This window comes from Microcaecilia unicolor, chromosome 13 (assembly GCF_901765095.1).
Source record: "Microcaecilia unicolor chromosome 13, aMicUni1.1, whole genome shotgun sequence".
NCBI lineage: Eukaryota > Metazoa > Chordata > Amphibia > Gymnophiona > Siphonopidae > Microcaecilia > Microcaecilia unicolor.
The window spans coordinates 89,052,772-89,068,763 of NC_044043.1; the positions used below are offsets into that span (position 1 = coordinate 89,052,772).

At 41.7% G+C, this 15,992-nt stretch overlaps 1 protein-coding gene across 3 annotated transcripts in view; it reads left to right on the forward strand.

Moving 5' to 3' along the window:
* VPS13D (vacuolar protein sorting 13 homolog D) overlaps positions 1-15,443 on the forward strand; it is a 386,590-nt gene extending 371,147 nt beyond the window's left edge. For all 3 annotated transcript variants that reach the window (XM_030185614.1, XM_030185615.1, XM_030185616.1), the window contains 2 exons: positions 10,096-10,336; positions 14,493-15,443. In XM_030185614.1, the coding sequence (XP_030041474.1) occupies positions 10,096-10,336; positions 14,493-14,624 (373 nt within the window). In that variant the 3' untranslated portion in view covers positions 14,625-15,443. The remainder of the gene's footprint in view (positions 1-10,095; positions 10,337-14,492) is intronic.
* Positions 15,444-15,992: the final 549 nt, after the last annotated feature.

A 15,992-nucleotide genomic window follows, 5' to 3' on the forward strand; every position in this document is an offset into this window, starting at 1 on the left:
TACAAATCAACTTATGCATCCAGCTTCTCCTACATAAGCACACAACTGCAGAACGCACTACCAAAAGCCGTGAAAACAACGTACGACCACCTAAACTTCCGGAAATCACTAAAGACCAACCTGTTCAAAAAGGCATACCCCATTGACCCAGCTTAAGTGCCTGAACCCTGCAACACAACAAAACCAAAGCTCGTATTAACATTACAAAACTCTTCCTCTCTACGATTCCCCAATGTGTCGGTAACACATTGAACCTTATTCGACCACAACATCACTTTGTATTTGTTTCTGTACCGGAATTGGCGAATGCCTTTATGGTACTATGTTAGCCACATTGAGCCTGCACATAGGTGGGAAAATGTGGGATACAAATGTAGCAAATAAATAAATTATACACCCTTCCCAATTATGACATCATGACAGAACATTTCTCCTAACAGTTCCATTAAAAACATAATCGCCATTACATGATAACCTTGCTAGCGCCCGTTTCATTTGTGTGAGAAACGGGCCTTTTTTTTTACTAGTAAGCAATATGATGCTAAGACCAAAAAAAAACAAAAAACCCACACTCCGATAAATAGGTTCCAAGGAGAAAGAAACTGAATTATGAAATAGGGCAGTGAGCTTTTGAGAAATCTACTTAGTGTCATTTTAATCTTCTCAGACCATTTTGATAGATATTAATTAGCAGCACGCTGGATGCGCAGTATTGTAAACCGCTACTAATTTGCATGGTCTTGGCATATAAAAATTTTCAGTTCACCTTCCAGCTTATAGACCCGAAAGACTGTTATGAATATTTGTTATGTTGTAATTTTTGGAGCAATGCGTGTTTGGCAAAGAAGGTATTAAAAATACTGTTTTGCAAACTGTCGGGAGCTAGGGAACTGGTTTATCAAGAGTTTTCTCCTGTTTACTGCTCTTGGGGTGAAAAGTTCTCAATAAATTTAGGCCTTAAGATTAGTGAGCATGAGCTGGAGAGCTACAACCTCCAGACAGCCCTGCTGCATATGATTACAATGCCCCATTGAAGCACAGATGGAATCTATTAAACTCGTTTTCATCATTAAACGAGCTCTGCCTGCTTCATGTACCAGATTGATGTATAAATTGATCTATAAATAAGCGGAGTCATTAGGAGCAACACAAAATGTAAGCTTAAATGTTGATCTAAGATACCCTACCCTGACCTTTCTTGTATGTACACCAGATGTCTGCCTCTCATAACATACATGACAAAAAAAATGGTGTAAATATTTATGGCTAAGCCTAGGAGAGAAAGTGTAAAGATTCCGCAGGTAACGAAATATTAAGTTGTGGCATTGGCCTGAACATCCTGTCAATTAAGAACATAAGAATAGCAATACTGGGTCAAACCAATGGTCCAGCTAGCCCAGGATCCTGCTTCCAACAGTGGCCAATCCAGGTCACAAGTACCTGGTACAAACCCAATTAGTAGCAACATTCCATTCTACCAATCCTAGGACAAGCAGTGGCTTCCTCCATGTTCAGCTCAATAACAGACTATGGACTTTTCCTCCAGGAACTTGTCCAAAACTTTTTTTTTTTTTTAAACCAGATATGCTAACCGCTGTTACCACATCCTCTGGCAGCAAGTTCCACAGCTTAGCTGCTGTTTGAGTGAAAAAATATTTCCTCCTATTTGTTTTAAAAGTATTTCCATGTAATTTCATCGAGTGTCCCCTGGTCTTTGTACTTTTTCAAAGAGTGAAAAATTAATTTGCTTCTACCTATTCTAAACCACTCAGGATTTTATAGACCTCGATCATATACCCCCTCAGCCATCTCTTTTCCATGTTGAAAAACCCTAACCTCTTTAGCCTTTCTTGATATGGGAGGAGTTCCATCCCCTTTATCATTTTGGTCGCTCTTCTTTGAGAGATCGTAATCGTTTAGCTGATCTCTTCAACCAGTGAATAGTGCCTCTCCACGTTCAAGAATCCTGCAAACTGATTATATAAGGGCTGGCATTTTTTTCATGCCACTGTGTGCAACATCCCAGGGCCAGCTGAGGGTACAATAGAGACTATTTCAAACTCCTACAGAGAAGGATTTCCAGTCATCCCACAACTACAAACCTACTGACTATACTCTGGGCGCTTCCATGCTGAGTTCCAGGGAAAACCGATTCTCTGGCCCCTGGCCATGGACTGCTGCTGTTATGACCGGGCTACATGGATCGTGGATGGAGAAGATAGAACCCTACTACTACTACTACTAGCATCAGACCCACCGAGGAAGTGTATAGGTTCAACATTGTCCTCATCAGCACCGAGGGACCGCGATGCTGAGCACGGATGGACCGCTCATTGGAATCAGATGAAGATCCACATTACTTCTGGGAGGAGGAGTCATATTGAGTCCCTTCTGACCCCTCACCACCTCAAGAGAGGTGTAAATCTTCCCCTGAGAGTTTTGTGAAGGAGATGGATAGGCTTCACACCCAGAGTGTGTGATCTGCTCAGGAGTCAGATCTCTACATCAACCTTCTAGAGCTAAGGGCTATTGGAACTCTCTAAAGACTTTCAGAGATCGGCTACAGAACCAAATTGTTCTCATCCAAACCAACAATCAGGTTGTAATGTATTATGTGAACAATCAGAGGGTATGGGATCTTACCCCTTGTGTCAGGAGGCAGTACAGATGTGGCAGTGGGCCCTCCTTCATGGTACTACGAGCAATGTACCTGGTTGGCAAGACAATAGCCTGACAGACAGACTGAGCAGGATAATGCAACTTCACGAGTGGTCTCTCAATGTAGGCATAGCCCGCAGGATTTTCCGAGGGTGGGGCACCCCCTCGGTGGATCTTTTCACCACTTATCTCAACAACAAGGTCCCTCCATTCTGCTCCAGGCTTAGATCATACAGTAGACTGGCATTAGATGCCTTTCTCCTTCACTGGAAGGAAGGTCTTCTGTATGCATATCCTCTGATACCTCTCATAGAGAAGACTCTGCTGAAACTCAGGCAGGATCAGGGAACAATGAACCTGATTGCTCCATTCTAGCTGAGACAGATCCCTCTCCTTCTTGAGTTGTCTTCTGAGGAGCCGTGGAGATCAGAGTGTTTTCCAACCCTCATAACGCAGAATAGGGGGTCCTTTCTGCATCCCAGCCTCCAGTCCCTCACGGCCTGGATGTTGAGAGCATAGAATTTCAGTCCTTGAATCTGCCTGAGGGTGTCGCCAAAATCTTGCTTGCTTCCAGGAAAGATTCCACTAAGAGGTGTTATTCTTTTAAATGGAGAAGGTTTGGTGTGAGGGCAAGGCCCTAGAATCCTCTCTCTTGCCCTACACAAAAACTGCTTAAATACCTCCTGCACCTGTCTGATTTTGGTTTAAAAACCAACTCTGTAAGGGTATGTCTCAGTGTAATCGGTGCTTACCATTTCCATGTAGGGGGTAATCCCATCTCTATGCAGCTTCTAGTTGTTAGATTCATGAGAGGTTTGATGTTGTTAAAGCCCTCGGTCAGACCTCCTACTGTGTCATGGGATCTCAATGTCATTCTCACTCAGCTGATGAGAGCTCCTTTTGCGCCACTTGACTCCTGTCATCTGAAGTATTTGACCTGGAAATTCATATTTTTGGTGGCAGTCGCTTCAGCTCGCAGAGTCATTGAGCCTACACAAAGTTTCATAGTTCTTTCTTAAGGTAGTGTCAGAGTTCCATCTTAACCAGTCAATTGTTCTGCCAACATTTTTCTCAAAGCCACGTGCCCATCCTGACGAAAGTATACTGCATACTTTAGACTGCAAGCGAGCCTTAGCCTTCTATGTGGAGTTGACTAAAGCTCATAAAGAGTCCACCCAGCTTTTTGTTTCTTTTGACCCAAACAAGATGGGGGTAGCCATCAGCAAATGCACTATTTCCAGTTGTCTAGCAGATTGCATCTCCTTCACTTATACCCAGGCTGGGCTGACTCTAGAGGGTCATGTCAAGGCTCATAATATCAGAGCCATGGCTACGTCAGTAGCCTGCCTGAGGTCAGCCTCCACTGAAGAGATTTGTATGGCTGCGAGGTGGTCTTTGGCCCACACATTCACATCTCACTATTGCCTTGAGTAGGATACCCGACATGACAGCCGGTTTGGTCAGACAGTACTGCAGAATTGTTTTGGTGTCTAGAATCCAAATCCACTCTTCTGGGCCCAGTTTTGTTCTGTTCCAGGCTGCACCTCCACAGTTAGATTGTATATAGTTGATTGGATGCAAGACCTCGACATTTCAAGTCCCTATTGTCCTAGCATTATTTTCGATGAGCCTGGTAGCTAGGGATACACAGATGTGAGAATACCAACAGCCTGCTTGTCCTGAGAGAAAGCAAAGTTACTCACCTGTAGAAAGTGTTCTCTGAGGACAGCAGGCTGAGTATTCTCACATACCCTCCCATCCTAGGATTTGTGTTATGTTATCCTACTGAGGAACCTGCACTCATGCATTAGGTGGGAAGGCACCCGTGCATGCATGGTGGGACTCTGCTAAAATTTTCTAGTAGCTATATATGCTAAGTAGCATCCACACCATGCTCCATTGGATGACGTCACCCAGATGTGAGAATACCCAGCCTGCTGTCCTCGGAGAACATCTGCTACAGGTGAGTAACTTTGCTTTCACACTGGAAGAGCAAGATTATTTATTTGGACATATCAGTATGCCAAAAGAGCCTCAAGATACACAGCTGTAAACAAGGAGCATCACCACATTAGATACTCTCTTGGTGTGGATGTGTGATTGAATAGCCATTGCATCACTTCTTCCATCTCATCAACAGCTGTGGTTTCCAGTGTGGCGAAAACAACATAACGACTACCAGATTTCATAAGTAGGTCAAACAGTGGCTAAAACCACTTAGTCACTCAGTACATGGTTATGAAACAAGTTTAAATCATTCCTAAAGCCTTTTCCTATAGGTTAGTCAATTGCAAATGAGGTCTCCTCCCTAGCAAGGTCTGTCTTAAGGGCCTAGAAGGTAGATGAAGTGAAGTGAATCTTGGGTTCTGATGTCTGACCTGAACACCTTAAATATACTAATCTATAAGCCAAAAATCATAATGTGTTCTTATATCAATAAAATGGAAATGAATGCCATGGGAAAGCTCACCATGAGGCAGATCATATTTGTATGACTTTCGCAATCCGATGATGTGTTAGTTCTCATGCTATGTAAAACTGTATCCGTGAAATTAACCAAGACTCTCTGCTATGAATCTTCAGCTGTCACATTGCTCATGCACAATGGTCTAGAATTGCAACATCGCTTAAGAAAAGAAAATTCTAACACACAGTTGTGCCCTTGGCTTTTTGGGTTTTGTTTTTTTTTTTTTATTCCTTCCAATCAAATTAAAACATTAGGGGCCAAGAGTGTCTATCCATATTGGGATAATTCACTGAAGATTTATCAGAATGAGACGGATTTGAGATGAGGAAAAGACAGAGCAAATTCAAAAATGGGCCATATCGGACCGGGGGGTTCCAGAGAAATAATCATCCAAAAAATGGCCCAATGCATTTCTTTCAGAGAGGAGGTTCCAGATGCAACAGCTTAGAAACATAACAATTAGGGAATTGCTTCTTTCACATTACCCTCCTCCTCCTCCTCTGCAGTCCCCTTCCAGTCACATATATACATACATTACAAAGAAAACACACATGCACAGTGCAAAGGGGGTGGAAAGAATTCATGAGCCACGCTTCACAGCATTGTAATTAAAAACAGATTCCTAATTATTTGCATATTTCCTTCAGAGTTTAAATTGGTAAAGGAGTCTTTAATACCTTGTTCTACTGTTCTGTCTAAATGGTTCCATATTTTTTCCACTTAGGCTCACTGGTTCACTTCTGGAAAATATGGTGCAATTACTTTCCGATGCTGTTAAAAATTTTGTAAACTCCCAGCCATATGAAGGTTTCTGCTTTGTTCTGCTGGCTCACATTCCAAGTTTCATTATTTTCTTATTTATTTCATTCCTAATCGTGGAAACGTAATATCACAAGAAGGGCATGTGACTATCCAAAATGGAACACAAGACACACAAGGGGTGAACTATACAGTTTGCATCAAACCGATAAGAATTTGCCTGCAAAGAACTTCAAGCCTTCTCCTCTTTTAAAAACAGATTTTCTTTGGATATATAATGAGGATAATTTTTATTTGTGGATGGCAAAAAAAGGACCGATTTGTCATATATTTTATTAAAACACTCTTTTACAAAGGCGTGCTGAAAAATGGCCTGCGGTAATGTAGATGCATGTTTTGGGCGCGCGCAGAAGTTATTTTTCAGCGCACCTGTAAAAATGCGTTTTTTTAATCTTTGCCGAAAACGGAAGTGCGGCAAAATGAAAATTGCCGCGCGTCCATTTTTGGTCTGAGACCTTACAGTCAGCCATTGACCTAGTGGTAAGGTCTCACACGGTAACCGGGCAGCGTAAAATGCCGATTACCACCCTCTGTAGATAATAAATAGAAATAAACCTTTTTTCTTTTCTATCATTTTATTTTATTTTCTATGTTTTGATTTATTTCTATTTATTACTTTTAAAAATGCACTAACACGGCTACCACACCACTTTCCTCTGTAGGCAAATGCCTTTCCCTACCAGACTTTTTGTACTTCTGGAACTGTCAAGGATAGGGATTCCTTGATCATTTCAACCTCCTCCCATTTGTGCCTTGAAGCTGGATGGCACCTTTGTCCTTCTCAGTAATGTTCTGTATTAACTGTGTTTTCCACTTTCTCCTAAAAATAGCTACTGTTTGGTTTTGTCCTTCAACATAACGTATACAAATATTATTTGGTACAAGAGCTGGAGGAAGAATAAGCTGACACTATAGGATGGTGTAAGGGTCAACCACATTTAGCCATTTGTCTTTGATGTGGTTTATTCTCTGTACAGACTATAAATTGTTAAACCCTATGATTCAGCCTCTTCCCTATATTTATCATCCTGCAAGCTAGCTAATCTGTCCCTACATATCCCCTGCAGACTCCTTAACCTTTCACCCTTAATGTGTTCAAGAACTCATTATACTTTTTTTGCTTTTAGCCTCAGGCAGTCTTTCACTTTTATATCTTCACATGTTATGGTGGTAGACAAGATTATAACAACGTCAGGAAAAGGGCAGCCTCTTGAAATTTATGTAACAAAAAACAAAAATAGTATTCTAACATAAAATTCTTCACTACAAATAGAAAACATATTTGTGTGTTCTGCTCTACCCATTTGGTTTTTCTGTAAATTTACGTTGCCATTCTTTGAGGAAAACAAATGTTGATAGCAGAGTGGAGGAGTAGCCTAGTGATTAATGCAGTGGACTTTGATTCTGGGGAACTGAGTTCAATTCCCACTGCAGCTCCTTGTGACTCTGGGCAAGTTACTTAACCCTCCATTGCCCCTGGTACAAAATAAGTACCTGAATATATGTAAACCGCTTTGAATGTAGTTGCAAAAACCTCAGAAAGGCAGTATATCAAGTCCCAGTTCCCTTTCCCCCTTTCCCTTATGACATCACAATAACAGAAGTGAGCCAAGCCATTGTGACATCACTGATGAGGTTGGATCTTATTGGTGGAATGAGGCATCATGACATCACAATATCAGAAGTGAGCCAAGTATCGGGCAATCAAGCCATTGTGACATCACTGATGAGGTTGGCTCTTATTGGTGGAATGAATGGAGGAGTTGCCTAGTGGTTAGTGCAGTGGACTTTGATCCTAGGGAACTGAGTTCAATTCCCACTGCAGCTCCTTGTGACTCTGGGCAAGTCACTTAACCCTCCATTGCCCCTGGTACAAAATAAGTACCTGAATATATGTAAACCGCTTTGAATGTAGTTGCAAAAACCTCAGAAAGGCGATATATCAAGTCCCAGTTCCCTTCCCTTCTAAGATACCAAATTAAAAATGCTAGCTCAGTTGCTCTGTAGCAGTGCCGTGTGCAGCCATGCAGCAGATCTAGTGTAGGTTCAGGTTTGCTGATAATAATCGTCGCTGTACTGGAACAGACTGGGGATCCACATACTCACTATTCTGATTCCAGCAGTAAGCAAACCAGATCACCAGTACCTGGCAGGATCCCAAACGAGTAAAACAGACTTCCTAGTGCTTTTATCTCTCCAGTGGATGTTCCCCATAGGAGAAGTGGAAGTGCTGAAAGCTGCTATAAATATGGCAACGGATATTTGTATAAGGAAAGTAAACAAAAACAAGAGAAACAGGAAGCCTATTTGGTTCTCCAAGCAAGTGGCTGAAAAAATAAGGGCAAAAGAGACCATGTTCAAGAAATACAGAAGAACGCAACAAGAGGATCACAGAAAAGATTACCAGATCAAACTCGAAGAGGGAAGTATGGCCAGCGAAAGTACAGGCAAAAGAAAAAAATGGCTAAAGATGTAAAGAAAGGTGACAAGAACTTTTTCAGATATATTGGGGAAAGGAGAAAAGCTAGGAATGGAATTGTAAGACTGAAAGATGCGGAGAGTGATGAGGATAAAGCAAACGTGCTAAACAAATACTTCTCTTCATTGTTCATGGAAGAAAATCCTGGAGGAGGACCGTGGTTGGCTGCCGAGGGTATATCTGGGGATGGAGTTGATATTGCACCGTTCATGGAAGAAAGCATTTTTTTTTTTTTTTTTTTTTGTTACATTTGTATCCCGCGCTTTCCCACTCATGGCAGGCTCAATACGGCTTACATGGGGCAACTTGAAAATCTGAAAGTAGACAAAGCTGTGGGGCCAGATGGGTTACATCCCAGGATACTGAGGGAGCTCAGAGAAATTGTGGCAGGACCTCTTAAGGATTTATTTAATAGATCTTTAGAGATAGGAGCGGGTCCACAGGATTGGAGACCAGTGGATGTGGTCTCTCTTCACAAAAGCAGGGACAGGGAAGAAGTGGGAAACTTCAGGCCAGTAATCCTTATGTCAGTGTAGGAAAAATAATGGAGTCGCTGCTGAAGGAAAAGATAGTTCATTTTCTAGAATCCAGTGTGGTTGCTGGATTTAAGTCAACATGGCTTTACCAAAGAAAAATCCTGCCAAATGAATCTGATTAAATTCTTTGACCGGGTGACCAAAGAACTGGATAAAGGAGATGTGCTAGGTGTAATCTACTTGGATTTCAGCAAAGTCTTTGATATGGTTCCTCACAGAAGACTTATCAATAAGCTGAGAGGGCTGAACTTAGGACCCTAATTGGTGAACTGAATTGGAAACTGGTTAACCGACAGGTGACAGAGGGTGGTGGTAAATGGAATCTGCTCGGAGGAAAGGAAGGTGAGTAGTGGAGTGCCTCAGGAGTCGGTAATGGGGCCGATTCTGTTTAATATATTTTTGAGAGACATTGCTGAAGGGTTACAAGGAAAAATTCGGATGACAAGAAGATAGCCAGTAGAGTGAATACCCTGGAGGGAGTAAGAAACCATAAGAAGAGATCTCCCAAAATCAGAAGAATGGTCAAAGTTCTGACAGTTAAAATGTAATCGAAGCACCCAAAAAAATCACGAATACTACTTACAACTCTGTATGTTCAATGCACCAGGCTATACATATAAACAATAAAGGAAAAAAAACCTGGCCTCAAAGCTCCCGGGAGCAGTTTCCAAAAAGTGAAGACACATTGGTTCTATATTCCGTTAATTGATTTAATGTGATTGTCCAGTTTATCGGAGTTATTATGTAAATGGTATTATATCCAGATTTTTTTTTATTTTACTGCACACTGCCTTGGGTGAATTTCTTCAAAGAAGCAGTAAATAAATCCAAACAAACAAACATAAATAAATAATGTATGTATTTCTTATTCTCCACCTAGAACAAAGTTGATAAGCAGACTATAAATTTTAAACCCAGCAGTGTATAAGCCACGATACTCCTAATGGATTGTTTCTGGAGTTTTCATTTTGTTTTTGTTAAATTTACTGTTGGACAAACAATAAAAATGTACAGATTTGGACAAAAAGTTTGAATCCTGAAAAATATTGAACTTCTAGGTGTAACATTAGCTATCAGTTGCTCTGTCTTCAGTTCTTGGGCATTACCTCTGAATTCTTGGCCTTTTTTCTTTGCAGTTTCATAGCTGTGGAGCACATAGACAGTTACTGTGTACTCATCTCCTCCAAATCGGTCTATTTCCTGAAGTGGGGTGACTACGTGGATCGAGAAGCCATTTTCCTTGAAATCAAGTACGATGATCTCTTCCACTGCCTAGTCCTGAAGGATCATGGGAAAGTCTACATCCAACTGACTAAGAAGGCTGTGAATACAAGTAGTGGTTTGGCAGTTCCAGGACCATCTCATCAGAAGCCTATGGTGAGGGGACTAACTTATACTGCTCTGTTGGTGTCCGTACATATACAGCAATTTTAAGATTTAAATTATGACCTAGATGTGCTAAAGGGTTTTTCTCCTTTTTTGTGTCTATGGGAAAATACTTTGTATAGCTGCTCCTGTAGGTACACAGAGGTTTTATTAAAATTAGGTCAATCTCGTACATGTGCTGGGAGGGGCTATAAGAGTTCAGGCCCCTTCTGGCACTTCTTAAAGCGAAATAGAATTTAAGGCAGGGGCTAATCAGGAGGAGGGGGTGGGGAGTTAGTTGGAAAGAGTCGAGAGGGGTGGATGTTGATTTCATTCATCACTAGGGTTCTCGATTTGCTGGTTGTATGTTTTTATAATTATGTACTTTGTTACGCATACCAGACAGTTGTACAAAATGCTCTGGGATGGTGAGAGGATCGGGGGAGTGAGGGAGTGCAGGAGGGTGGGAATAAAAATGGAATGTTATACTTCTTCCAACTAGAGATGGTTGGATACCAACCTACGCCTAATGTTAGCTTTGTTAAATTGTGTTATTGTTCTAGGTATTTTACTGCTTCGTTGTACCATGCTAATTTCTCAATGAAACAGTTAAATCTTACATTGTGAAATGGCATTGCAGCAGGCTGTTTGAAAAAAAAAAAACAGTTAAATCTTACAGAGTTAGGTCAATTCCCAGCATGGTTTAAACAGGCCAGAAGAGGCTCCTGCCCACTTAAACCAAACTGAGCAGGCCAACCCTCGATATTTAATGTCACTTAACCAGGCAGTGCCATTGAATATCGTCTCTAACTTCCTAGGTACAATCTGGGCAGTCTAGGGGCAGAGTCAGGGAGGAGCCATAGATAAGGGGCTGGGGAAGATCACTCCAAGGTGCAGGCGCTGAGTATGGGCATCCACATAGCTTATTCTGGTAGGTCCTCTGCCCCCCTCCCCCCCCCCAATCCTCTTTCGAGCTCCTCCATGCTGATCCCCCTCTCACCAGATGTTTCTTCCAATGCCCCCCTTCACGGGATCCCCCACCCTGGAATTTACCCAGAGGAGATCCCTGATGCTCTAGTGGGATGAGTCAGGTACAGTCAGTGACGATCTTAGGTCAGCTGCCACCCGGGGGTGGTTCAGTAACTTGGGTCATTTTATATAATATTGATATACAATTTGAGCGATGGATTTGTATTAGCTTGGGTACCATCTATGTGAGGATAAACATTTAAGAGATGGAGCTGGGAGAATATTAGTCTTCAGATCCACAGCTGTTATCTGAATGTGGGGGGTAGAATGTTTATTCAGTAAAACGATGCTCATTTACACATTGGTATGCAGCTGATCTGACTTAGACTTCAGTGCAAGGACGGACTATTTTTATCTAGAAATAAAGGTTAAAAAATACATTGTCGATAATATTTTTATTGGACTAACTTAATACGTTTATGACTATGCATTAATGATGAGAGCTTAGTTCTGAAAAGCAAGTTAGTCCAACCTTGATTTCTGGGAATCCAACCAATCTTAAGAGAGCAACTACAGTACTGTAGTCAAACATTTTTTTCAAACATGGTTTCATAGAGAGGTCTATAGTGAAAAGCAGAATGAAGAGCATAAAACAAACTGAAATGTGCTACAACGATTTCCTATTACTGTTGCTATTTTTGACGTCCCCGTTCTCTGGGCTCTCAACTGTGGGAAAGCTTATATGGCTATGTTTTTCCTCACATTTTTTTCATATGAGGCACAATTACCTAGATCCTGGAACAGCATCCTTTTCATTTTCCTTCTTGAGATTCAAGTGACTGCATTGACAGTTGAAGCCCATAAAGTATGATTTCTACATCATATTTTTCCTCATGGAAGCAGTGGCATAGCCACAGGTGGGCCTGGGTGGGTCAGGGCCCACCCACTTAGGACTCAGGCCCACCCAACAGCACACGTTTAGCGGTAGCTGGTGGGGAGCCCAAGCTCCGCCAGCTGAAGACTTCCCCCTGGTGGTAATGAAAACGCTACTCTCTACAATACCGGCATCTGCACATGCTCAGTTTTCAGCACATGCCAAGGTGGAAAGAAGCATTTTCCCGCCAACCGAGATATTTTTTGGGTGGGGGGGGGAGGGGAGAACACTTGGTGCCCACCCACTTCTTGCCTAGGCCCACCCAAAATCTATTATCTGGCTACACCCCTGCATGGAAGAGGTCGACTTAAGAAGAAAAATCCAAGTACAAGCACAGATCTTCTGTACAAGAACTGAGTTAGGGAGAAATAAGTCTAAAAAAAATTGTATCAAATTTATTAAGAACTTACTATTCCGCGTATCAGCAATGCCAGCCAGGCGGCTTACAGGCTAGAGAAATGTAGAAAAGACGAAGGAAGCAGAAATAAGACAGAGTAGAAGAGGAAGTGGAGAGAACTGCAGTAATCATGATAGGAATGCAAGGGGGTGAGGAAAACGCACCAGAAAGGGGTCATACCCAAGAGCCCTGTGACACCTGCATCTAGTATCAGCGAAATGCCATCAGAAAAAGATAAGTTTCGAGGTCAACCTTAAACCGGTCTAAAGATGACTGAGATACTCTGGAAGCTGATTCCAGCGCTTACAGCGCCTAACTCTAGCATGAGTGATATCTCTGATTGTATGAGTAATCGAACGTTGTTATGTCAACGAACGGAGAGAACGAGTGGGGATATAGGAAGTCAGCAAGCAGGCAAGAAAGGCAGGGTCCCAGGTAGACCTCATTTTAAATACCAAGAGTAAGGTAAAGATCAAAGCGTAATGATTCCTGTTCCCACTGGGGACATGGCGATAGTTTCCCCACTGTGATTGAATTGTCAGTTCAATGGGAATCTAAACCGAACTGCCTGTTACTAGCTGTCTTGGATTGATCTTTGCAGTTGCGTTATATTAAAGGAAATATCTTTGCTTCTGCTATTCATGATGTGATCCGGTAGCACATGCATTGTTGAGTGGGCAGACATTGTCTTTATGACTGTGGTCATACAGGGGGTAATTCTCTACAGGTCGCCCAAAGATAGGAACCAGGGATGCTCTGCACTCAGCGCATGTAAATGCCATTATAGAATACTAGCGTAAGTCCGCAGTTAGGCACCTGATTTCAGGCGCGAGCTCAATGGATGGTGTAAACGTTTCTGCCTAACTACTAGTATTCTATAACCTGTGTGTGTGAGGTCTGGGGATACCCCTGCCCCACCTGTGCCCCTCCCAGGTCCACGCTCCATTTCTAGAATCCTGACTAAGGGCAGCTACATATGTAAATGCTACTTAGTGCCAATTATGGCCAATAATTGGTTAACACCAATTAGCAGCTAATTGTTACATGAAGTTGTACGTGTAACTGGCGGTAGTCTAAAAATTACATGTGCAACTTTGCGCTGTTACTGCCGGATTCTATATAGCACGCCTAGCGTTTTGCACTGAAACCTAAGCAGATTCCATAACAACCTTAACTTAATTGGCATAACAAGCTAATCAGCATTGATAACAGCTCTTAAAAAACAATAATGAGCACTAATTAACATCCATTAGAATTTACACGCACAACTTGCTAAGCATATTCTGTAATGAACCGCGCCTAAATTCTAATGCGCGCAGTTCAAAAGGGGCATGGTTATGGGTGGGGAAATGGGCATTTCATGAGCATTCCAAACTTTACACATGTCGTTATAGAATACGGCCCAGTACGCATAAATCCTACGCACAGGGATGTACACCACATTTTTGTTGGTGTAAGTGGAGGTGTGTAGTTTTAGGCACTGGGATATCAACTAAGTGTGTTCTATATACCGCGTCTAAATCTAGTTGCCACTTATAGAATACCCTTAGCCGGAAGTGTTTAACTTGTGGATTTTGTAGGCACCTTATATAGAGTCTGACCCTTAGTATGAAATTGCGTGCGCAAGTTTATAGAATTAGGGGTTCAGCTTTGGCGCTGGGCATTGCATTGGTGGCATTGCCAGGTTAATGAGCCACATCTCTTGGTTTGGTACAGTGTCCACATATCGCTCTTAGTTTTGGTGCCACAGCTGTTATATTGTGAATGGCCAAGAGGATTTCATTGTGGTAGCATTTGTGGCTTTGCATTGTTGTTTGTTCCTCGATACATTGTCATTGATTACACAGCTTTTATTTGACCTTTTTCAGGTTCATGTGAAGTCGGAGGACCTTGCAAACAGGATATCTCAAGAAATAAACTATGCAAAAAGCCTTTACAATGAGCAACGCCTGATGTTAAGGCAAACGAAGGATCAAGAGCTTTTGGAGTTGGATTCCTGACCATCTTTCCGCCAGTGTTGATCTTCCTTCCACTGTTCCCTTCCCAAACTGACAACGCCCCTCAAAACTGGGTTTGCGGATAAATGAAAGAAGAAGAAAAGATCATTTTAGACAAATCTTGCACTGGTGTCACAAAAACATTAAATAGTGTTAATATCCTAAAATAAGGGTATTTCATATACGGGAGTCATTTAGATTATGAGAAATCAAGATTTTTCTTAAGAGAGTGAGTTGAATAATGTAAATTACAGACATTAAGGGCCAGATTCAGTAAATGGCGCTCAAAAATTGGTGCAGAAAAAAATCGTCACGCAACGCTGTTCTGTGTTGGGCACTAAAAGATGAGCACCTGTTATAGAACAGCATTGAGTGCGGATTTACGGATGAAACCAGATGTAAATCTTGGCGCACATCCCCGGTATTCTATAACAGTGTGCGCAAATTTTAAGAATTCCCCTGACCCGCCCAAGCTCCTCCCTTGGTCACGCCTCCTTTTGGGTCACACACTACAGTATGTGGGCGCCCATTGTTATAGAATATCTCGTAATTCCAAATGGTGCCGATTAGTGCTAATTAGTACCCACTTACTGGCACTGATTAAATCGTACGTCAATTTATTTGGGCACACGTCTTGAATCGGTGCCCAATGTTGGGCGCCGTATATAGAATCCAGGGGTAAGCTTAATAGTTCTTAGGAAGCTGTTTATTTTGTTAACTTGTATATATGTACAACTGTGGTTTTGATGTAAATACCTAAAAAAAAAAAAAAGTACCAAATAGGGGATTAGGTATCTTTAAAGAAATGTTTACTACTGCACTGTAAAGTAACAAAAGAGATATATGTTGCGTCTCATTGCACTAATTTTATGCGTCTAGTACAGACTGCGTTCTGTATAGAAAACCGAGGAATGCACTACAGTAAAAACGCATACAAGAAATAGCAGCCGTGTCACTTGGGGGAACTTAGTTAAATGAAATTGGAAGTGTGATAGATGTAGGATTCTGGGTATAGTCAGTAGAAGTCTTATTTCTATTTTAGAGAAGTTCAAAACCAAACAAACAATAGTTCAGCTCTTCAAAGCAAAGGGTCATTGGTTAGCCTTTTTATAAGGACGCGTGGATTGCAATAAAAAATAAATGATCCTAGTTTCCAACGAGACTGAACTCCAAATATTTTCTGTGTACAGTCTGGATTTTGTAGCTTCCCTCCTTTAGAGCCCAGGGTTTGTTTGTTTTCTGCGTTGTTTCTTGTTCTCCAGACCTCTTTATCCTAGAAGTAGAATTGTTTGGACAAATTTAATGCCAAGGACTCCGTTCCTCTCCAAGAGGAGGGATTGACTGGACAAATCCAAAGCTGTTCAGAAGCTA